General features: G+C 35.5%; 1 protein-coding gene across 1 annotated transcript in view; it reads left to right on the top strand.

Annotated features, from left to right (window-relative positions):
• Positions 1-25,936, top strand: part of TRHDE (thyrotropin releasing hormone degrading enzyme) — a 389,993-nt gene that overhangs the window by 217,118 nt on the left and 146,939 nt on the right. Inside the window, exon 6 of the mRNA XM_037049432.1 lies at positions 23,393-23,530. Within this exon, the coding sequence (XP_036905327.1) occupies positions 23,393-23,530 (138 nt within the window). The remainder of the gene's footprint in view (positions 1-23,392; positions 23,531-25,936) is intronic.

Below are 25,936 nucleotides of genomic sequence, written 5' to 3'. Positions count from 1 at the left end.
GATGAGCTGGTAGCCCCATTAAGGGTATCTGTTAGGAAGAAGAACAAATAAGGCTGGATAATCATCTGTTAATTGTTGAAGTACATTAATTGATTTAGAACTTTTGTGGCACAAATCTATTTTTGAGGATACAAATACAGCTGAAGAATAGATAATACATTCAAATTTTTGTTTACACTTGTAGTTCTTCTACAAGAATGAAAACTTTGGCTTCACGGCTCTTTGGGAAATGGAAACTTTTGAAGAGCTTAAATGTATCGAGGTGTGTCATGTCTCAGAAAATGCAAATCTGCTCCATTTACTGTTTTAAATGGAAGAATAGCTTTTATTAAATAAAATGTTTTTAGAAGGAGAAAAAACAAACATAATTCATATATGTATTTGTATATTTCACATATATTTCCTATATTTAAGTGTGTCTCTGTTTTTTTTTATGTCACACTATCTTACTTTTTTTCTGTATGATTTAAAAGAAATTTACAACAAAGATGCAAATTGGAATTTTATGTATGTTCTTAAGTGAACGGTGATTTCTTTTTTGTACTGCAACCATTTTAATGTAATTATACATTAAAATGTATAATTTTCCTGCAAATCCAGGAAAAAAGGTTTATGCATATACAACTTTTCCAGTTAACATCTGGAAGCATAAACAATGATGATCTCAGTTTATAAATTGATCAGGATCAGAGTAATGGACGAATGTCTCTTTCCTGCAGGCTCACTGACTGTAAATTACAGGTGAATCCCTGTCCTTTTGTGTCTCTGCTCTCACGAGACTAGCACAGACACATTTTGCTGTCAAGTTTCAGTGCAGCTCACCTCCAGCCAAAGATAATCTTTGTAGATAAGCACTCAGTTGCTCTGACTTTTGCTTATAATTATAACCTATTTAATCATGAAAGAACCCCTGCAGAAGTGGAGTTCAAGGTGGCACACAATTTTGAAGTCTAGCACAGATTAAATACCACAGATGTGCCATTTATATAAGACAGACACTGTCTCTTAAACTGCATATTGACTCCTCATAACATTATTTTAAAAATAAAGTAGTGCATCCAGGACTATCAGTCACACAATTCACACACAGCCCTGAAAAGGTTTCCAGTGCCAGCTAATAGTTGGCCATGAAACATAAGTGACCTGGAGACTGTCCATTCATAAAATTTGACCAGGGATTGGCTAAAACGTTGGGATACCTCGCCTAAGAAGGCTGTGTCCTTCCTTCCCTCACATTAGTTTTGTTTCTTTTTCATCATGGTTGGGTACACATGGCTAGAATATTTTTGATCATTTTGAGAATCAGGAAAACCAGTGATCTAAAACCATGACAGGGTCTTAAGAGATTGGTTTGTCCATTTCAGGTGGCTTGTTGGTGGGCCCTTTAAGAATCTTCATTTTTCCTTCTGTGTTTCCTGGAACACCGATCAGAAGATGAGTCTGAGCATCATCCCATCTAACTCTTTTAATAAATACCCGACTAAAACAGGAAGGTCCTGCCCAGTATATTTAAAAATCTCCCACAAAAGGAGGTTCTACAGGTCTTCACACAACCTGGCATTTCCATGAGGATGTCTGATCATTGAAGTTAATCTTCCAGGAGGCAGTTTGGTCTTCATAACCCAAGCCATCAGTGATCGTGTTAAAACCCAAGCTTGAAGCTCCATATCCCAGGGTGGAAAGAGAAGCTGGGGGTTGATTTCAGTGGCTGGTAACTGCATTGCTACCCACAGAGCTGAGTGTAGCCACTGGTCCAGGAAGCTGGTGATGCATAGGGGTCAAATAATATCCACAGTCCATGCTCCCAAAGTCTGTGCTTTGTTGCCGCTGCTGTGGGTGGCTCCCAGCTCTTTGATTGTTAAACCATACCCTGGTAGCCCATCAAAGGGTGCAATAAGTCCATAATTGAAGTGGTCAGATTCAGTGCATTGACTGAGTCAGGTGGTTGCTTCAGGTAAGACGTCATGCTATGTTGTTAGGAGGCACAGAGCCGGCCCAAATTGAGGGGGATCCAGCTGGAAGGCCTCACTTTGCCAGGGGTGGACAGATTCAGGGTCCTCTGGTGGATGGATTTGGAGCAATGGAACTAAGGGCAAAGCAAACAAGCAAATAGAGGTGTTGGTTAGAAAGCAGCAGCTCTTCCATGTTCCACCACTGACTTAAAAATACAAGGATTGTTTAAAACTGCAAAGTAATTCTGTTTAGAAAAATGTGAAGTATTTTAGATTCTGTATATTTTAAATGTAAAGATAAAAGATAAGTAAGCATTCCCTTTGGAATAAAATATTTTTTTTCCAAAAACTGTGTTCAGGTTTGTGAGATGTCAAGGTCTTTCAGCATTTCTTCAGGAATTTTAAAAGCAACCAATAAAATGACAAGATTAAACACTTTGTAGGAAAAAAAAACTGAACTTGGAGCCTAGCAATAATGCAAGTTCATGCTTTTTTATATCAAGAAATATTGCAGGAAAAATTAACCCATTTATTTTTTCCTTTTCAAGTAAGAGAATTTTGTAAGTAAAAATATTTCAACTTGTTAATATTATCAGATGTCTCTTGATAAACCATAATGTTGATAAAGCCTAAAATTTATAGCAAATAATGCAATATTCTGTGTGTGTGTGTGTGTGTATGTAATTGGCAATAGCAGATCATATAATTGTTTAATCTGTCCCTTTTACCTAAAAATCTTAACTTCCTACAATATATGAATTGTTCAACATCTAATATTATTCAGCTTTTTCCCAAATATGTTTACAAGAATTTGCTTTGCAAAACCTCTAACAGAAACACAACCAAAAGTGAAAGCTGGGGACTGAATTGGCAAACTGGTGAATAATTTGTTAGTTTTCTAATTATTACTCATCCTTAATCATACAGCTTTATGTTTTAAAAGACATTAGAACACAGCTTGTTTCTAAGGAAGGAGTTACTTTCTCAGAGTCCATAACACTTAATGGGACTTTTTTTTCTTTTCATCAAGGTTACTTTAACATTGTTCAGATGTTACTAGACATGAATGTCAAAAATAAAAATAGTGAGTTCAGGTTCTACAAAGAAAAAATGCAAAAGAGCTTCCTGTGAAGACAGGGCAGAGAGAGAGAAAGAGAGAAAGGAGATAATATGAGGTTGATAACAGTTTTGCCTCAATCACTCTAGTAACACTCATAATAATAAAGACTTAAAAGGCGTTTACTATTTGTTATTAAGCACTTGACATGTATTTATTCTCTGTGAAACAGAGTAAGACAGTTTGTTAGGTAGCTTGAGAGTACACTGGTTTATTATCATTTTTATTGAGCTCCCACAGTACAGTAATGGCTGGGACACCATGCAGTCCACCACTCAGGGACCTCTTCTCAACCATGAATTCAAAAAGATAATTTTTGGTAGAACATGTTTTGACACTAAGTTGAATGACCTCTCTGATCTACCATTCAGAAATTGAAGTAAGCCCCCCTTTTTTTCTGCTGTAGTTCAAGTACAGTTGTCTTTATTTTCCCACCACCACTCTCCCCTGCTCCACCCATCCCCACTGTCCACCCTCGATCCTACCTCCCTTTGGCTTTGTCCATATGTCCTTTACATATGTTCCTTGATGACCTTTCCCTTTCTTTTATCCATTATCTACCTCACCCTTCCCCTCTGGTTTTTGTCAATTTGTTCTTTATTTCAATGTCCCTGGTTGTATTTTGCTTGCTTGTTTGTTTTTTTAATTAGGTTCCACTTATAAGTGAGATCATATGGTATTTGTCTTTCACTGCCTGGCTTATTTCACTTAGCATAATGCTCTCCAGTTCCATCCATGCTGTTGTGAATTGTAGGAGCTCCTTCTTTCTTCTGCTGCATGGTGTTCCATTGTGTAAATGTGCCATAGTTTTTTGATCAACTCATTTATCGATGGGCACTTAGGTTGCTTCCAGCACTTGGCTATTGTAAATTGTGCTGCTGTGAACACAGGGGTGCATAGGTTCTTTTGAATTCATGTTTTAGGATTCTTAGGGTATAGTCCCAGCAGTGGAATTGCCTGGGCAAAAAGCAGTTCCATTTTGATTAAATGCCTCTTGAGGTTATTCATATTGTTAACTTTTTCTCTCTCCCTTGGATTGATGAAATGTTTTTTTTCTAATGATTAAATATGTCCTATTTGGGTCATATTTATCTTTAAAAATTAAAATAAATTTAAGATTTATCTTAAATTAAAATTTAAGATAAATTGAGATATAATTTATCTTAAAAATTATCTTTAAAAAATAAAAAGCATTCTTTAAAAATTAAGAATGCTTTTTTTTCTCTAAGAACCTACTTCAAATACATGTGTCCATTGAATTTCTTCAATCATTTTGTTTCTATTTCTTCAGATAGATAATCCAATGATGCCTTTCTTGGATGCTGTTAACAGTATACTACTTCAATAATTTTATATAAACTAGTTTAAGAGTTGCTGCCACTTTTTTGGTATTACATTCAGTTATACATATCATTCATTGTTTATTAATTAATTCAAAGAATTATCAGTACCTAAAATGAGTTATTTGTTTTGCTAATTTTTATGGAATAAATTTCATGGCATTATTAACATGGAACTGCTGTATATTAGTTATACACTATATTTTATCTTTAGTGTATTGGTTTTAGTTAGTAGATGTGGATAAATTAAAAATTTTTTTTGCTCTTGGTTGACTAACGGTACCAATGTCAGAAGTTGCTTTGTTTATGTAATAGCTCAAAAACACAGATATATAACCTCAGCCAGACTGTTCATATTCATAGATATATCTGGAAAATAAAATTTAGTGCAGTCTCTCAGTGGATCAGCCAAATGAAACAATAAAAACATTTACCTACCTATTAATATTTTTATATAACATAGCTTAAACTTCTTCTCTAATATTTATTCAAATTGACCTAGATACGATAGCCATTTTTTAAAAATTTAAATGTTGAATATCTTTTGCTCTGTTAAGTTCTCTTTTAAGTCCTTTTTCTAAGCTTTGCAGCCTTGCTTGGAAGGTAAGTACTTAAAAGAAATCTATTCTCTTGATTACAGTGGTATTGTTAGTGGTATGGTGGGATATTTGCGTCTAAATACTTATTTCTCAAGTTGTCTGATTAAAGATGAGTTTAGGTCAATTGCTCTTTCAGAGCAAAATTTGACATTAATTCATACTCCTCCTAGCTATCCACATGATCAGTCTAATTTGAAGGACCTTAAACATAATGCTTGTTTGAAGATGACCATTTAAAAATAACTCTTTAAGCAAAATTCTTTGCCTTAGATTTAAGACAATAAAGAGTTTTTCTTAGAATCTTTGGCTTCTTTTGAAAGCTGACAGGTCATAGCACATTCCAGGCTTAAACATGCCATCTTTTTCCATGTATAATGCAAGCTGTTTTGCCCCAATTTTTTAAATTTAATTCTTGTTCAAGTACGGTTTTCCATCTCCCACTCCCATCCCACCCTGCCGTGCTCCCCACCTCCCTCCCATTTCCACCCCCCATAGTTGTTCTCCATGTGTCCTTTATACTAGTTTCTGTGAATCCTTCCCCTTTTCCCCTGAAATTTTCTCCCTTCTCCCCTCTGGTCCCTGTCAGCCTCTTCTGAATTTCAGTGTCTTTGGTCATATTTTGCTTACTTGTTTGTTTTGTTGTTTAAGTTCCTGTTAAAGGTGAGATCATATGGTATTTGTCTTTCACCGCCTGGCTTATTTCACTCAGCATAATGCTTTCCAGTTCCATCCATGATGTTGCAAAGGGTAGTAGCTCCTTCTTTCTTTCTGCTGCATAGAATTCCATTGTGTATATGTACCATAATTTTTTAAAATTTTTATTTATTTTTATTTTTTTAATATATATATTTTTTATTGATTATACCCTATCTATTTTCTATCTACTGTCTATGCTATTTTCTGTACCTTCTTCCCCCTTCTCTTCCTCCCAGTCCCCTGTTGCTAACCCTCCATGTGTTCTTCATTTCTATGGTTCCACTCCTGATCTAGCTGTCCTCTTGGTTTGCTTTTGTTTTAGGTGTGGTTGTTAATAACAGTGAGTTTGCTGTCCTTTCACTGTTAATATTTTTCATCTTCTTTTTCTTATATAAGTCCCTTTAGCATTTCATATAATAAGGGCTTGATCCATTCATTTACTGATGGGCATCTAGGTTGCTTCCAACTCATGGCTATTGTAAATTGTGCTGCTATGAACATTGGGGTGCATAGGTTCTTTGGATTGGTGTTTTAGGGTTCTTAGGATATAATCCCAGCAGTGGAATTGGTGGATCAAAAAGCAGGTCCATTTTTAATTTTCTTTGAAAAGTCCATACTGTTTTTCATAGTGGGTGTACCAGTCTGCAGTCCCACCAACAGTGAACTAGGGTCCCCTTTTCCCCACAACCACTCCAACATTTGTTGCTTGTTGCTTTGTTTATGATAGCCATTCTGACCGGTGTAAGGTTGTATCTCATTGTGGTTTTAATTTGCATCTCTCTGATAGCTAGCGATATTGAGCATCTTTTCATGTGTCTCTGGATCCTTTGTATGTCCTCCTTGGAGAAGTGTCTGTTCAAGTCCTTTGCCCATTTTTTAACTGGGTTGCTTGTCTTCTTAGAGTGGAGTCATGTAAGTTCTTTGTATATTTTGGAGATTAAACCTTTGCCTGAGGTATCATTGGCAAATATGTTTTCCCAAACAGTTGGTTCTCTTTTTATCTTAATGCTATTTTCTTTAGCTGTGCAGAAGCTTTAAATTTTGATGAGATCCCATTTGTTTATTCTTTCCTTTATATTCCTTGCTCTAGGGGACATATCAGTAAAAAATGTTGTTGTGTGAAATATCTGATATTTTCATGCCAATGTTCTTCTCTAGGACTTTAATGGTTTCACGTCTTAAATTTAAGTCTTTTATCCACCTTGAATTTATTTTTGTGTATGGACCAACTTAAGTTGGTCCTCAAGTTTCATTTTTTTTTTGGACGTAGCTGTCCAGTTCTCCCAACACCAGTTGTTGAAGAGGCTATTTTTACTCCATTTTATGTCATTGCCCCTTTTGTTGAATATTAATTGACTGTAGAGAGTTGGGTTTAATTCTGGGCTCTCTGTTCTGTTCCATTGGTCTTTGTGCCTATTTTTGTGCCAGTACCAGGCTGTTTTGATTACAGTGGCCTTGTAATACAGTTTGATGTCAGGTATTGTGATCCCTCCTACTTTGTCCTTCTTTCTCAAAATCGCAGCTGCTATTCGGGGTCGTTTATGGTCCCATATAAATTTTGGAAGTGTTTGTTCTATGTCTGTGAAATATGCCATTGGTTCTTTAATAGGTATTGCATTGAATCTGTAAATTGCTTTGGGAAGTATGGACATTTTGATGATATTAATTCTGCCAATCCATGAACACGGTATTTGTTTCCATTTGTTTGTGTCCTCCTTGATTTCTTTCTTCAGTGTTGTGTAGTTTTCTGTATACAGGTCTTTTACCGCATTGGTTAGGTTTATTCTCAGATATTTTACTTTTGTTTTTGCTATATCGAATGGGGTTCTTTTCTTGATTTCTGCTTCTGCTGATTCATTGTTAGTATATAAAAATGCCTTTGATTTATGAATATTGACTTTGTATCCTGCTGTTTTGCCAAATTCGTTTATTAGGTCAAGCAGTTTTTGGGTAGAGTCTATAGAATTTTCCATGTACACTATCATGTCATCTGCAAACAATGAGTTTTGTTTCCTCCTTTCCAATTTGGATGCCTTTTATTTCTTTTTCTTGTCTGATCGCTGTGGCTAAAACTTCCAATACTATATTGAATAGAAGTGGTGAAAGTGAACAATCTTGTCTTGTTCCTGATCTTAGTGGAAAAGATTTTAGTTTTTGCCCATTGAGTATGATGTTGGCTGTAGGTCTCTTATATATGACCTGTATTATATTGAGGAATGCTCCCTCTATTCCCACTTTGCTGAGTACCTTTATCATAAATGGGTGTTGTACCTTATCAAAAGCTTTTTCCACATCTATTGATATGATCATGTGATTTTTGTCTTTGTTTCATTTATGTGATTTACTGATTTGCGAATATTGAACCATCCTTGCATCCCTGAGATGAATCCCACTTGGTCATGGTGTATGATCTTTATAATGTGTTGTTAGATTCGATTTGCCAATATTTGGTTGAGGATTTTAGCATCTATGTTCATCAGCGATATTGGCCTGAAGTTTTCTTTCTTTGTTGTGTCTCTATCTGATTTTGTGATTAGGATGATGCTGGCTTCATAAAAAGAATTTAGGAGTCTTCCATCATTTTGGATTTTTTTGTAATAGTCTGTAAAGAATAGGGGTTAGCTCTTCCTTAAATGCTTTGTAGAATTCTCTTGTGAAACAATCTGGTCCAGGGCTTTTGTGTGATGGGGGTTTTCTGATTACTGCTTCAATTTCATCTGCTGTTATTGGTCTGTTCAGGTTTTCTGCTTTTTCTTCATTCAGTTTTGGAAGATTATATTTTTCTAGAAATTTGTCCATTTCACCTAAGTTTTCAAATTTCTTGGCATACAGTTCTGCATAGTCATTTCTTACAATCCTTTCTATTTCTGTAGTATCAGTTGTAATCTCTCCTCTTTCATTTCTGATTGTGTTTATTTGGGTCTTCGCTCTTCTTTTCTTGATGAGCCTGCTTAACGGCTTGTCTATTTTGTTCATCTTTTAAAAAAAACAAGCTCCTGGATTCATTGATCCTTAGAATTGTGCTTTTAGTCTCTATGTCATTTAATTCTTCTCTGATCTTGCTTATTTCCTTCCTTCTACTTGCTCTGGGATGTCTTTGTTGTTGTTCCTTGAAATCTTGCAGGCGTAGGGTTAGTTTGTTTGTTTGAAATGTTTCTTTCTTCTTTAGGTAAGCCTGTATTGCTATGAACTTCCCTCTCAGGACTGCCTTCGCTGTGTCCCATAAGTTTTGGTTTGTTGTGAATTCATTTTCATTTGTTTCCAGAAACTTTTTGATTTCTTCACTAATTTCATTCTTGACCAATTCATTGTTTAATAGCATGTGATTCAATCTCCATAATTTTGAGTGTTTGGGTTTTTTTCTTTTGGGGTTGATTTCCAGTTTCAGTCCCTTGTGGTCAGAGAAAATGCTTGGTATGATTTCAATTTTCTTGAATTTGTTGAGGCTCATTTTGTGCCCTATCATGTGGTCTATCTTTGAAAATGTTTCATGTGCGTTTGAAAAGAATATGTATTTAGCTTCTTTGGGAGGAAGGGCCCTACATATATCAGTTAAGTTCATTTCATCTAGGACATTGTTCAATGCCACAATATCTTTGTTGATATTTTGTTTGGAATATCTGTCCATTTTTGACAGTGGGGTATTGAAATCCCCTACTATAAATGTATTACTGTCAATATCTTTCTTGAAATCCTCTAAGATTTTCTGTATATATTTGGGTGCTCCTATGTTGGGTGCATATATATTTATGATGTTAATGTCTTCTTGGTGAATTCTTCCCTTGAGTATTATGAAGTGACCTTCTGGGTCTCTCTTTATGGCCCCTTTTTTGAAGTCTATTTTTTCTGATATGAGTATTGCTACCCCAGCTTTTCTTCCTGTCCGTTTGCTTGGAAAATTTGTTTCCAGCCCTTCACTTTTAGTCTGTATAGGTCTTTTGTCCTGAGGTGGGTTTCTTGTAGACAGCATATGTGTGGGTCATTCTTTCTTATCCATTCAGCTATTCTATATCTTTTGATTGGAGCATTTATTTCATTTATGTTTAATATTATTCATAGGTGGCTATTCATTGCCATTTTTGTACCCGTGTTCCTCTCTGTCTCTCTGTTTTTCTTCCTTTCCTTAGAGCAGTCCTTTTAGTATCTCTTGCAGAGCTGGTTTGGTGGAGTTGTATTCTTTTAGATTTCTTTTGTCTTGGAAGCTCTTTATTTGGCCTTCTCTCTTGCTTGAGAGCCTTGCTGGGTAAAGTAGTCTTGGTTGTAGGCCTCTGTTTCTCATTTGTTGGAATATTTCCTGCCATTCTCTTCTTGTTTGGAGTGTTTCCATTGGGACATCAGTAGCTAACCTTATTGGGGCTCCTTTGTATGTTACTTTCTTTTTCTCCCTTGCTGCCTTTGAGGTTCTCTCTTCATCTTGGAATTTTGCCATTTTAATGATGATGTGTCTTGACATGGGCCTCTTTGGGTTCCTCTTGATTGGGACTCTCTGTGATTCCTGGATTCGTGTGACTTTTTCTCTCATCAAATTAGGGAAATTTTCCCTCATTATTTTTTCAAATAGGTTTTCTATCCCTTGTTCTTCCTCTTCTCTTTCTGGTATTCCTATTATTGGGATATTATTACATTTCATATTGTCTTGCATTTCTCTTAATCCCTCCTCATTCTTTCTGAGCCTCTTTTGCTTTTCTTGCTCTGTCTGGGAGATTCTTTGTACACTGTCCTCTAACTCACTAATGCGATCTTCTGCTTCATCAGTCCTGCTTTTGATTCCTTCCACTGTGTTCTTCAGTTCAGAAATTGTATTCTTCATTTCCTCTTTGCCTTTGCTGATGGTTTCTATTTCCTTTTAAATGTTGATATAGTTTGCTGTGAGTTCATTGTAGCTCCCCTGTCATTTCTGATAGCCCCTTGTAAGCTCTTTGAATTTCCTGATACCAATGCTTTGAATTCAGTATCTGATAGTTGACTTGCCTCTGTTTCATCTAATATTCTTTCTGAGGCTTCCTCCCTTCCTTTCATTTGGGGTTTCTTTTTGTCTTCCCCTTTGTTTGTGAGTCTCTTCTTGTTAGCCTTAGCTTCTTAAATTGTTCTGTTCTGACTCCTTGGGTTTATGGTGTAAACTTATGTGGTGGAATGCCTATGAAATTCAGTGGTGCAGACTCCTTCGGTTATCCTGGTGTGCTCTCCTTCCACCTATTCCTTTTTTTTTCTTTTTCTTTTTTTGTGATCAGTTGGAGGGGGAGGCAAGGTGGTTTATGACAGCAGGAGAGTATTCTGTGATATTTACAGCAGTGGCCTGTAGAGAGGAGATAGGTGATCCCCAGGCTACGTACAGAGATAACTGTAATCTTCAATTCCACTAGCCCCTTTTTAGAAAGGATGGAAGGAGGATAAGGCTCTTGTGGGGGAGGGAAGGTTTGTGATTTGGATCTAGAAAGGAGTAAGGTTGAGGGAGGTCAGATTCTGAGGTAAGGTGAGAATAAAGGATAGTAAATAGGTCTAGTGTGAGAGAGAATAGAGTTAATCACTGCAGAATTATAGTTCAGGCAAAATGTAGTGGGCTAAGAACTGGAGGGGGTGTTGTGTAGTATTTACAATAGTATGTAATAGCTATTATTTATAATAGTATTAGAGCAATAATCATATGACAGAATCTATGATATACCAAGATTAGGGAGTATTGGACCTTGAATAGTGTGCTAGGTGGGCAAGGGGAATTAAAGGACAGTAAATTAGCAATACAGTATGATTGAGGGGACAGGGAAATCTGTCAAGTGATACTATATATCCAGCCAAGGAAAAGAAGACTATACAGAAAGAGGGGGAATACAGATATACCATTAAAATAAAAGATGTAAGAATAATGACAAAATAATGAAAAAAATACAAATATGCAGTAACTTGTAGTTTTTCTGTTACAGCAAAGTAAATTTTGTCTCTCTGTCTCTACTGATGGGATGCCCCCTCCCTGAGTCCAACTCTGGTGTTTTCGCCTTTCTAAGTCTTTAGTCTCACTTGGTGGGGAGAGGGGCAAAAAGAAAGAAAAAGAGGGAAAAAAGAGAAAGGGCAGTAGATGGGAGGAAAAAGTGGTAGGTTTGGAAAGAAAGGAAGAAGAAATACAACAAGAAAGTAGAAGAGAGAGGGTAAAAGCATTGAAAGATAAAAGAATAATAAAGTTAAAGAAATAAAATATTGTTTAAAAACAACCCCCCCAAAAAAAATAAAAATAAAAAATAAAAAACAAACACAACAACAACAAAACACCTCTTGTTGGTTTCCAGCTGGTCAAACCTTTTCTTCTGGTCTCACTAGCTGCAGCAGCCTGAGGGGCTATTAGTGTGGCCTTTCTCTCCTATCGGTGAACTCAGCCGGTCTCGCCAGTGTCCTCCCAAGATCCAGAGTGGCGCCGCTCTCCAGCACCCAACTGAGAGCAGATTTTTCCCCAGGATTCACAGTCCTGGCCTAGCATGAGGGTGCGTGCTCCCAGCCAGGCTTTCCTGGCCTCTCAGGCTTGGGCTTGGACCTTTCCCAGTGCTGTGGCTGAACACACAGGGCAACTCTCAATTCTCCCAAGCTGGCAACCATGGCCTGACTCCTGGTGTTTTTCAGTCTGCGCCCGGCTGGGTAAGGAGGGAGCTGATGACTGGCTGTCTTCCAGGGGCCTTGCTGGCAGCCTGAGGCTACCAGAGTCTGTGGCAGACCTGGCTCTGACCCCTCGCTACAGGGAACACACAGGCGACTCTCAGTTCCCCAAGCCGGCAACCACAGCCTGACTCCATGGGTTATCAGAGCTCTCTGGTTTGCTTCCCAATGCCCACTCCTCTCTCTGCACTACAGGCAAACTGATCTCCTGGTGTTTTTCAATCTGCGCCCTGCCAGCTAGGGAGGGGGCCGGTGAGTAGTTCTCTCCCAGAGTTGGTGTTGCCCATCCTGTATCTCAGAGACCAAGGCGACCCGGCCAGGGCCCTGGCGTGGCCTGGTGAAGGGCCTGCCGCTGCCTCCTACCTTGTTGATCTGCGGTCCTCTCCTCTCCTCAACCTCTGGTCATTCAGTGTCAGCTACACTCTCTGGAGTTCTGCCTTCTTATATGTTGGGTCCCCGCTGGGCATCCTATTTGCTCCTCTGCAGATCAGCCCGTTTTTCTCCGGTGCGTGGAGGGAAGCAAAATCCTTTGTCCTACTCCCCTGCCATCTTAAAACACTCTCTTGCCCAAATTTTTGAGGGAAAAATAAGAATGTGCATTACACACGGGTAGTACCTGAAATACCTTGTATCTTTTCTTATGTTTTGTAATTATTTGTTACATAAAATTTCTTGTGTCTTTTACACACATAAAATATGTGCAAAAATAAATGCTAAAATTTATTTATAATATAAAAAAGTATGTGAATATAAATAATAAAAATTGAATTAAAATATTAAATTTTTTTCCTGAAAGTGTGGGCCAAAAATATGGGTGCACATTATACGTGGCAAAATATGTAACTTGAAACTTGACTTCTCACAATAAAATAATATTTTCCTTTTTGTTGCTAAGCATTTTGATGGCATGTTTTTGAAATCTAATTGACAAACCATTTCTCAGGATCCATCTGTATAGATTTGTTCATTTTTCATTATTTAATGAACATTAATGGGATGACCATTTTTTGTAAGTTTCTGGGTGGGAGATGGGGAATACGCAGACGAGAGCACGAACATCAGTGCCTTCAAGTCTCACAGGCCTGTTCACCGATTCAGTTAAATTGTTTTTGTCAGAGTAACATTCTTTACAATTTCCTAGAATGAAGTTCAATTCCTTTTTCCTATCTATCCCATGTATTAAATTTTTGACTCTCTGACACTTACTAGTTATGTAATTTTGTTTCTCCATCTTCAAAATATGTATGAAGTACCTGTACTGTTTTGTCAGAGGATAGTTTTAAGGATCAAAGACATGTTTATTCCTTCTACCATTGTTATCAATATTATTGTCACTATTAGGTACTTAAGTAGCATGTCATTAACTTTAGCGTCTAAAAATGTTTTCTAAGGGTGTAGAATTGAGGATCAGAAGTGGGGGAGGGTAAGGTGGAGGAAAGTGGTGGTGGGAAAAGGGAAGCAACTGTATTGGAACATTAATAATAAAAAAATAAAAATTAAAAAAGAAAAATGTTTTCTAATGGAATGTATTATATATTTCATATTAAAAATTAGAGCAGAGACATTTCCTAAACATAATACTTTTGAGCATACCTACTACATTTTTTAGTAATTCTGGAATGCTAATATCTTAACATTTTTACATTTGGTAAATGTATTACTAGTCCAGATTTTACATTCTGACAGAGTGAAATTTTTCTCTACTAGCCTTATAATCAATTTACATTCAGGGGTCATCAGTGGTAGGTTTACAGTTGTTCATATGGAAGGAAACATGCAGGCTGTGGTTATTACAGTAGCTTTATTAAATGAAAAGGATGTCACAGTGGCACAGTGCTCTTACTTTTGCCCTCCCCTGTATGTTTTAATAACTTGAGCTACAGGAATATAGGGTCTGGGATTAAAATGGAACTTCCCTTCTGAATTGGTGAACTCTCTGGGCAATAGGCACTCTATGAGGTCTGGAGTTGTTTATATATGAGTTATTAAATATTTCAAATTTGAAAAAATACTTTTTATTGTCATTGGAAAATACAGACTTCTATGATCTGGCAACAGATATAAACTTTTATCAGGTTAAGGCTGTTTGATGAACTGGCCATTTATATCATAAGTATTTAAATAAAAGTGCAAGATGTGTTATTTAATAAATTTTATTCATCAAGTTAACATTTTTTGTTATAGTATTAGGTCATTTGAATGATTTATTTCACAAATTAAAAATGACATAAGGTCAATTAGCCACTTGGTAACCATGTTAATAATTTTTGGGAGGTGATTAGAATATCCTTGGAATTCTTCTAGACCTGAATGGTGTAAGAAAGTTTCCATGAGCATTTGAACAGAAATTTAATCTGTTTAAGGTGATTATTCAGTATGCATTTAAAATATTCTGGATTATATTTTATCAATTAAATATTATAGTGCTTGATTGGTTTTATTTTGAATGTGCCTGCAAAATAGATATTCTTTTGTGATGAATGTGATAAAGAAGCGTGTGAGTATGAGAAAGATCAGCAAATTTGATTTTTTCGAACTGTCTAATCAGCTTGTCAAAAAAATTAGGCGTAGACATAAAGGAAAAGATTCTAACTGCCCAAGTAAAGGTAGGACTATTAAAAGGATGAAGAAACTTATCTCTCAGGAGCTTCAGCTTCGTGAAGGAGATCTGAAGTGACATACAGAAGAGAAGGCATGAGTTCATTGTTTAGCATCCGACTGGAGGTAGATACCGCCACTAAACAGCGTGCTTCTTGAAGTGAAGGACTGCTCCTGCACCGTTATTTGTCAGCATTTTACCCACAGTATAGCATCTGTCAAGTGTTCAATGATAAAAGGTTGGCCAAAAGTTAGCAAAAAATTATGAAATGAGGGTCACCAGAACACTTGGGAAAGATTATAACAGTTACTATATGTTTATTAGGAACTCATTTATTGAAATAAAAGAATATTGAGATTAAAAAGTGTGTAAAACGTATTGGATAAATGAAGGAAAGGAGTGAATAAATCCTAAAAAATAAAGGGAAGCCACATAATATGACCTTTTCAAGAGGATTATACAGGATCCAGCAGAAGTAAGACTTGCTTGAGTGTGTGATGCATGTGAATGTCTCACACTAGATGGACAGCAGTTTGAATATTTCCTCTAGACTGTCATAGTGTGTGCTTGAGTGTGACATTGCTATGGGACAGAATTCCACCACTAAAATTTCGTAATAAAAGATTCTGTAATAAAATGGGGGCGTTATTTTTGCCACACTCTGTACGCACGCACATGGCATATCATGATTGTTCACAGAGAGTTTCTTTTGGCTGCTAGAATCAGAGTGAGCTGTGTAGTTAGACAACCTGTTCATAAATATTCTTGTGATTAACATTATTTATAGTACCTTCATGATTGTTCCCGAAGACTCGGGAATATTATAATCGATAAAACCATGAGTGACTGACGGTGACTATGCCAATGGACATACTATACTTTGAAGCATCCTGAGTAAGTCTGCAGAAGGTTCAGCATTTGGTTGTATATAGTGCAGTACATTTGACGTTTCATCTTAGCATCTTCCCTCAGCTGTGTCACATCTTGGATACTATGAGGCATGACAGATTTAACTTGGGTGTCACAAGCAAAGCATAAGGCAGCCAAAGGCTGTAGTCATTGAAGAGACTCACAATTTAACCCACTCTCTCTGTGTTAGTCAGGTTTGGGAGTACGGCAGTTCATAAAAACCTGTGCAGGGAGTTGCTTGGAGTTATTTGGGGTTATGAGAGGCGTGTAAAATCATCCAAGACACTCTTATAGTAATATAATTGCTTTTTTAGTTTGTACATTGATTAAGTCATCTTAGAACATTTGTGGCTTGGCAGTAGGTGAAATGTGGTTGGTAGTTAAAAAAAAAGAACACGTTTCAGTTACTTAGTGTAAAGCTGGTGTGCAAACACAGAATACTGTTACATCAATAGAGATCTTCCTGGATTATTGTGTTCAAGTACCACTTTCTGTAAAAGATTATGAAACAAATCCAAAGGCAACAATTTCATTATAGTGCTTATTTCATTGCTGTCATTAATGGTGGCTGTTTTTAAAATGATTCTCCAATGCTTACTGTATATACGTGCATTTACACAACTTTGACTTTAACATAAGTGGACTGCTTTAACAAGCGGCATGTGAAAATGATCAACATCTTGCACATGTGTATTTTAAAGGCGAGATTTTGAAATGTTAAGTTTATAGTACATGATTTAATGGAAGCAGTATCTATTTCCACTAGCTCTTTAGTTTTAGTTAATCTCTCAGTATGATTTCGCTGTGTATAAAATGTTAACTAATCGGCTAAATAATAATGATGTTTTACAAGTATACCTTGCTAACTTTAAACTGAGTAAAGCTTAAAATATCTTTGGACATATAAAAAGTTTATAAAAGTAGGATGACAGTATACAATTACAGAATATAAATCTTTTGACATTTTAGGAAAATTGGAATCCAAATAATTTCTAATTTTTATAAATATGGCATTATGTTGTATTTACAAAAGATGATAATCACAAAGTTATAGATACAATATACAAAGATACAAAATTAGAGATACAACATCTCAGAGAAAAACTGATATTTTCTCCAAATGTGCTTGCATTTCTTGTTTAAATTCTTAATCATATTCCTCTGCTTTAGCCTTTGTCATGTTTTAATTTTATGAAGAACCACAGTAAAAAGCCAAATCATGCAATATTGGGTATACTTGTATCTGTTGCTCTAGCCTTGTGTAAGCAAGGGCTTCAGATTAGTGATGATTCACGTGGTATTTTGATTATTTAACCGATGAAATCAAATGTCTTTATCTTGTGGTAGTATAGATTTCCATAGAGTTAAAATATAAATTACATGTATGTTATTTATTCTCTTTGTAATACATAAATTGAGGTTGAGTCAACATGGTCCTCTGCTATCTACTATAAATTGTCCTCTGCTATCTACTTCCATAGTACTTTGTTTATGCTACTAATACTTCAGCCATCAAATAGCATTATCTTTCCTTCCATAATGGGAATTGCCAGGAGGCAGGAATTGTGCTGCAACTGTGTTTGATTCCCCAAATGCTGACATAAGGCATATATGTATATGAAGCAGTCAGTAAACATGTATGGAATCAGATTACACTGTTTAAATAATTTTTATCAGAGATTCTTATTAATTTGACTCCCAGGATTAGAAAGTGCCTTTATCTTCATTTAAGGGGACAAGGTGATATTAAACCCTGGAATAAGACATTACTTTATATAATATAGATAAATGAACTTATAGTAATGATCAATATTTATATCTATTTGGATATATGTGTGTATTTACATACGTATCTTTATGTCTATATATATCCTTATATCTACATTAACTCATACATTTTGGAATTCCAAAGTAAGCACCTTGTTTCATCATCATTGTTCATCCCTAAATTGGCTAAATTTTAGAGAGATAATCAGTGCCATATTTTGTGATCACAAAGATAAAGCCCATATTGTGTGCTATTTGTGCATAATTATGCAGCATTGACCTACTCTTGCTCTGTTGTTTCCAGGTGAGTCTCACTCTGGTTCACTTTCCGCTATTTATTCATAGTTATCTCTCCAAACATAGGTCTGATGATGTTACTTCTTAATTCTAGCTTCCTAACTTGGCATAGAGGATCCTTGGTGATTTTGTTCTTGTCTGTCTGTGCAGATCGTTTGTCATTTACCTCATTAGACTCACCTTCTGCCTCATAAAATCCTGGTCTCCCCACCATACCATCACGTCGTTTCAGACTTCCATGACTTTCCCCACACATTTCTCGCTGTCCAAAGTGCCCCCTTGTGCTGTATGTTCCAGAAAACTCAAATCATCCTTAAAGATTCAACTCAAAATATTAGTTCGAGAGCTATTCCAGCTCTGCGCCAGGTAGAGCAAATTACAGCCGCTGTGCAGTCACTCTATCTTGAACCGACTTCCATTTTTACATATAGCAGGTGGTGTTTTAATACTTGTTTTTATCTTTGTCTCTTCTTTTACTTCTATAAAATAACTTGAGGTCAGATTGATGTCTTTTTTCCCCTTTGTCCCCAGAACCAGGCACACCATCTTGGATACCACAGGTGTTCAGTAAATATTTGTGGAACAAATTCTCTTATTTGATCTTCACAACCACATATGTTTATGAATGAGGATGCTGAGGTCTGAAAAGATTGAGTAACTTGCTCAAGGTCATATAACTTAGTCAAAGGCAGATATTTTTCTTCCAGCCTAGGATTCTTCACAGTAGTGTGACTGTCTTTTCTCCTAGAAATACCAAAAGAGCTATTTATGTTCAGACCTATTCTTAAAAAATTGATTTTGCAACAGGATAGTTGGACCTGGAGATTATTATGCTAACAGAAATGAGCCAGTCAGGGAAAGACAAATACCATATGATTTCACTCATATGTGGAATCTAATGAACCAGATGGGCAAACAAAATATGAGTCCCAGTAGCTACTCTGATTCCACCCACCATTACCCTGAGAAACTTTTATTCTGCTCTTTTAATGCGTATGAGCACCTCACCACTGCTTGAATTGGCTCAGGCTTGGCTATCATTTTCCTTGTCTGGTTTGATGTTTCTGACTTCCTTTTATCTCGATTCAGATGATTCTGATATTTTTTCCTTTCTTTTCTGGTGACAAAGTGTGTTCCTGGTATTTCTCTGCACTAAAATTAGTCAGCCTTCTTATAGGAACTTAACTGACAGTCCTGCCTTCAATAGTGTTTCCTATTTTCCCACTCACTGCTGTGACTTTGACTAGACCAGGCATATTTACTTTCACCCCTTCAGACCTTGACATGCTCAGGCAGCCATTTTGAGACATCAAGGAATATAATTTCACAGGTGTATCTAGTGGGATGGTAACAATTCTTACTAACTCCCCTTACATATATTCCTAAATACCAACATATGACGTGCTGATATTATTAGAAATAATAAAAAAAGAGTGCATTTTTTTCCCTGAGACTTCATTTATATATTTATACAAACTAAAATTTATTGCCAAAAGTTGTTTAGCACCTGGCTCCTTGTCTGAGACCCAGGCTTTCGCTTTCAGTTGCTTGTAAAGCATATTCCTTTTGGATGTTCATTGCCAAGTTCCTTGCAATGTCTAAAGTTGATCTCTTATCTTGACCTCTAAACTAAGCATTTTTTCACTTCTCCATTTCTATCAATACCTTCCCCCTTTTAAAAAAATTCCATAAATTCTAGAAGCCATGTAGTTATCTCTTAGTAATTCCTCTCCATCATCCACTAGGGGAACCAAGGCATTAAAGCATCAATTTCAGTTGATTTTCATTAAAAATATACTGATCCAACAGTCCTTTTTTTTACCTCAGCAAGAGCTTATTTTAATGCATCATCACCACATCCCCACCTGGTAGATGTGCCACTTTCTGTCTCTCGTCTCTCTCTATACCAAGTCATCCTGTGTACCACAGATTGGTTAGTTTTCCCGAGACACTCCTTTTTTATGTCATTATGTCTGTTACTGCCTGTTCATTAAGAACTCACTCATCAACCTGATAACTGAGGATACAAACAGAGTCGATTTTTTTCATTTTTCCTCTCTTTGGACTTGCCCACCTTTTTAGCCGCTTCCCCTACTCATCGGAGTAGCCCTTCTTCCTTCAACAGCTCACTCACTTCCTCTGTGAAGCTTTCCCTGAATGAAATAATCATTTCACCCTCTGTGTTTTATAACACCCATCATATTATAATATAGTTACCTGTTTATCTATCATGTGTGTGCTTTCTTTTCCACTTTTGAGTTTTTTAAGGTTTCAGTCATGTATTTATTCCCTAAATACAGTACAATATCTGGCATAGAGTAGAAATTTAATATATATATTTTAAGTAAATATATGAATGAATAAAATAATAGTGGCTTTTTTCCCCATATGCTATTGTCAACTTTGTGCATTTGCTTATACCTTGTTAACTTTTCTGAAGGCCTTTGCATTATTCTCTAAACATCCAAATGTAATATATTTTTAGAAATAGTCCAAGGTGATATGATATATTTCAGTATTATTAGAACTGTTTAAATATAGGCATGTATGCAATAACTCCAAGGGATGTCTAGATTAGAATGGTAGGACTTACTGTTACTAATAGCATTAAACTTGTAAATAGGTTCTCCATTTTACCTTATTGTGCTGCTTTTTGAAAGTGGGAGAGTGGTATAGCATGGCGCTCTTAAAATATGAAGAAGGATAAAAGTACCTGTTGAATGTGCACTGTAAGTATATTATTTCCTACCCCCTCCCCACACACCCTTTTAAAGTTCCTACCATGGTCGCAATGAAAGCTATCTCTTCCATTAAACTTTCCATGAATAACCTTATTATTTTTGTATATCTTGTATATTTTGTATATTATTTATTTATATATGTAGATATATAGTTTTGTATTCATAAAATAAAAATTTTGTTTTTTCCCCTCAAACTCTACAGCATTTCCAGTCTGTAAGAGGAAGCACTTATTTTGATCACTGTGACTATTTTGCTTTATCTTTTATCTCACATTATAGCCAAGGTTTACTTAACTTTATTTTCAAACTTTCATAGTCTCAGGTCAACAGTGGGCAATCAATCAATACTTAGTAGTTTTTGCTGTTATTGTTGTTGTTATTGATAAGGAGAAGGAGGATGATGGTCCCAGCCAGGACTGACAAGCTAAGATCATTCCTTATGTTTTAGTGATACAGGTCCTTATAAAAAAATTAGCACTTCCTCTCTTGGAAAACCTTTGTAGTTTGGTTAATTTGAGTTTGCCTCTGGCTAAAAGTTTCTTTTTTCCTTCTCAGTTTAAAGTACTCAGTCTTCTGATCTTTGTGAGTGCCCTTTTGCCAAGCTTTTTTCTCTTTTCTCCCTCCTTTTCTATTCCCATTAATCTCTTTTGAAGCCTTTTTTCCTCCATTATACAGTACCACTCTTTTCAACAATATAGAGGGTGATTTGTTTTGCTAGTGAGTAATACTACTAAGTTTAAACACTGCTTCTTGAAAATCTATTGACTAGCAAAGGTTGGTTTTTATTTTTCTCCAGAAACATGAAGCAGTATGTCATGTATAACTTATATTTGCTAAATATGAAAGTTTCATTTTTTGAAATTTACCTCAGATTTTATTTTTATAATAATATAGCCAATTACTTTATACCACTTCAAAATTACATCTTGAAAACCAAGGTGTGTTTACTAAATTTTAATACCGACCAATATATATTTATTATTGCTAAATGTTAATAATTAGGATTTAAATAAAGCATCTGTTTAAGGTCATTTTACACTGTTTTTTTTTAAATCGGTTGTTTGAGTAACACAATGGTATGGGCAATCACTATTTGAAGAGTTGAATATTTTATACCAGGCTTTTTGTACTTGAGATTTTAAATCACAAGTTTCAACTGCATTCTCTGCATTAATTTCATCTTAAATTAGGAATTTAATTTGAGAAGAAATACAGTATTAATTTATGTCATATTTCTCAATTTAATCATTGTAAGTTTGAACTTGTTATTGTGGTCTCTTAATGTCTGAAGTGGTCTTCTGGGCTTTGTAGGGACTTTTGGTTCATCCATGGCCTCACCGTGCTCTTTGAAGCGGAGACCATTGCTGTGAAACTCATAGACCAAAAAGGAACTGAAGACATTAGCTATATCATCCATAAACTATAAAAATAAGCTATTAGAAAATAAACGTTATAGTATATAGTGGGATGGCTAATTAATTAAATTACCTATTAAACATACTGAATCACTGAGCCAATGATAATGAACAAAAATGTTTAAAGTAACACATATATAGATGCCTAATTAACTATTGTTTTCTTAGCATAGTTATTCTCCATTTCTATTTTTTAAAACCTAGGGTTGGTGTACTCTCAGCTTGAAATTACAACTCACTCAGAAATAACAGGCTGCTTATCTGCTGGCTCAAAGCTGGGAGGCTCCAGGAATGAATTCAGAATTAGCTAGAGCGATTTAAGTGTTGCCATCTTTAACCTCTGCGATGATACTCAGGTCCCAACTATCTGGCAGCTATTTAGCCCTTGTTATCTCTTGCAGCTTCCTTTCTCTTTCCTCCCTCCCTCAAGGAAGGCAGGAGGCCAGGAGGACTACTAGCTGCCAGCTTTTTTGTTAACAAAACCCAAGCTGTTTCTTTTAAAGCAGGCTTCCTGAAACAAAAACAACAGAGAGGTACTTTTTCCTTACAGTTTATTCCCAACATAACAAATCAGCTTTTATTACGGCAAATGTTAATGTCTCAAGAAGCAGAGAATAAGAGTATCATAATTTTGTCTGTTTTCAAACTTCAAGTGATAGAATATTAATACCTACTCATTTCCACATTATGTCCATTATACTGAATTCACACATATATTATACATCCACAGATCTTACAGTTCCATGTCAATAATGCCTTGTATTATAAACGTGTGTGTTGTGTGTGTGTGTGTGTGTGTGAGAGAGAGAGAGAGAGAGAGAGAGAGAAAGAGGGAACCACGGCCACAGGGAGAGAGAGACTGAGCTGTTCAAATGCTATTAGAAATGACTGATGTAAATAGCAAAATAGCACTGGAACCCTGAAATTTAGTTATTATTCTTATATTGAACTCAACCAGAAAGGTTATTTGAAACTGGAATCGTAGCCTTGACCTTGCAGAATGCACAAATAAGCTTAGCCAGTTTCATTCTGTGCCCACTGTCCAAATTTGCTTTAACTACTGTTAAAGCACAGGGTTTACTTTTTATAAAATCTATTTGTAGCTCATCGATTTTGTTTCATGTGCTCAAATCTACCACTTTCATTTTAGAGTAACTTAAGGGGCATTTAATTTACTGGGTTCTTTCTAAAGTTAAGTCTTGCCATGTAGCCTGATGAACATCATTAATTAAGTAACACAGATTCTGTTCACGTAGTCACACACATTCTATCCGAACCGTGAATCACCTATGATATCGCCCCATCTACTGTGTTGCAGGAAAAACAGAGGTTTCTGACGGATGTTCTGCATGAAGTGATGCTGCTTGACGGCTTGGCCAGTTCCCATCCAGTATCACAGGAAGTGCTACAGGCAACAGATATTGACAGGGTGTTTGACTGGATCGCTTATAAAAAGGTGGGAATAGATCAGACCCAGGTGCCAATTGAATATTTCACCTGATGTGTTGTATTCTTCTCTTCTTCCTGTCTGATGGAAATTTACTGTGAGCTAGAAAACATAGAGTTACTAGGTTTGTGCCATTTTATGAATTAGGGCTTTGCTTTATAAATCAGTAAAATGGAGATGAGCATTTGTGAAATAATGATATAAATATTGGAAATATTAATGAATATATGTTTGGAGACTCCATATGAAATTGCTGTACAGATGGACTCATTTAAATGTCAGTTCACATATTATTAATAAGAAAACCGATCTATATAGTGACATTATTTTTCATGAATGCCCTTAAATGCTTACTTATTTTGATTGGCTGATGCAAGCAGCTGAATAGAAAGTGACATGACATATACTTTATAACAATTGCATGAGACAGATTTGGGGGATTCAGCATGTTTCCTGGATGCCAAGCATAGTAAATGAAAATTTAAAAACTAGACTTTGAATGGCAGAGATTTTGGACCAATGACCAGACATAAAAATAAGATGCACTATGAACTTTTCCCCATTGTTACTCGAATTAGGATTTTCCTTGTAGACCCATCTTTTAGTTCTAATTTTACTGTGAACATGTATATCTCAGTGTTTAGCGCTTAGTAATCTTTTAATAATTATTAAAATAGTGGGAAAATCTACTTTATAATTGGTATAGTGTATACTGAATTGTGTTTATGGGATTTCTATGTACTTTATTGATTCAATAATGTTTTAAATGAAAAACAGTTACATTTTTTTCTTAAAAGCAAGATATTCCTAATTATAACTGGAGGTCAAATAATAATTCATCAGAATTCTTTGGTGCAGCAGTTTAGAAATATGGTTTTGCATTCAGGAAGTGACTATCTCAATGATTATTTGTGAATAGTGTATGCTATATGTAAACATACAAATTATGTTAGAAAATATCTTTTCAAGGCAGTGATTATCACATTGGCTCAAAAAGGTATTTTTGATGTTTTATAAAAATAAGTAGAAGTGTAGAATTACATTTCAATATATATTAATATATTTGTGAGAGTAAATAAATATTTAAAATATACATGAATTTTTATGTATGAGGTTTTGGGGTAGATTTTGTTGGATGCACATTCAGTTCCTTAAACTGTATCTACCCTTGAGATAAAATGCAGGACATAATTTACTAAGATGGCTTGAGATGAATTTAGAGAGAGGTCTGTAGTTATTTCCCACCTACCACCAAGTCCAAGACTATTTGCAAATAACAATTTACTTCAGGATGAGTAGTATCTGGAAATAGGATTTTTAGTAAATATGTTTTTACACATAAATAATATTATTTCTAGCTTTATTATATCTGAATAATTTCAAATTTATTCAAGAAGATTAACATTCAAACAGTAGGAAAATAAGAATACAATAATTATTACTCCATCTTCTTTGCAGTTTGGTGGTAAGGCTTCCCATTTACAAATGTGATAAATAAACAAACTATGCCTCAGTTTTAGGACCGCCATTATAAAGGTTACTGGCTTACTTATCTCTAGCTAAGTATTTTTATACTTTATTGAGAAATAATTGACAAATATAACTATGCATATTTAAGGTTTGCAATCTGATGATTTGATATACATACACATTGTAGAATGATAACCAAGGCCAAGATAATTAATACACCCATTATCTCACATAGTTGCCTTTTCTGTTGTGGTGAGAATGTCCAAGATCTGCACTCAGCAACTTTCCAGCGTTGATAACTATGTTATTAACTGTAGTCACCATGACGTACATTGGATCATCAGAACTTCTACTCTCACACCTAAAAATTTGTACCCTTTGACCTGTATCACCCCCATTTCCCTCTTTCCTTAGCTCTTGGCAACCATGATTTTATTCTCTGTTTCTATGAAATCGTCTTTCAAAAAAACCCCACATAGAATTAATACCACGTAATATTTGTCCTTCTCAGCCTAATGGCTTCCAGATTAATTCATGTTGTGGAAAATGACAGGATTTGATGACTGTCTAATATTCCATGACTGAATAATATTCCATTATATATATATGTATATATATGTATATTTTTCTGTGTCCATTCATTCATTGAAAAACATTTAGATTGTTTTTATATTATGCCTATTATGAATAAATGCTAAAAGAAACATGGTTTGTAGATTTTTTTAAGGTACTGGTTATATTTCTTTTGGGTGTATACCCAAGAGTAGGATTGCTAGATTATATGGTGGTTCTATTTTTAATTTCTTAGAGAATTTGCTTTCCATAGTGACTGTACTAATTTACATTCCCAGCAGCACTGTATATATTAGGGTTCTCTTTGTTGTATATTCTTGCTGGCATTTGTTATCTCTAATTTTTCATAATAGTCATTCTAACAGGTATAAG

Source organism: Sturnira hondurensis, unplaced genomic scaffold, assembly GCF_014824575.4.
Source record: "Sturnira hondurensis isolate 20B ecotype Veracruz unplaced genomic scaffold, ASM1482457v3 Scaffold0006496, whole genome shotgun sequence".
Lineage (NCBI taxonomy): Eukaryota > Metazoa > Chordata > Mammalia > Chiroptera > Phyllostomidae > Sturnira > Sturnira hondurensis.
Note: the sequence above shows the minus strand (reverse complement) of the source record. Positions and strands in the feature narration are given on the sequence as shown.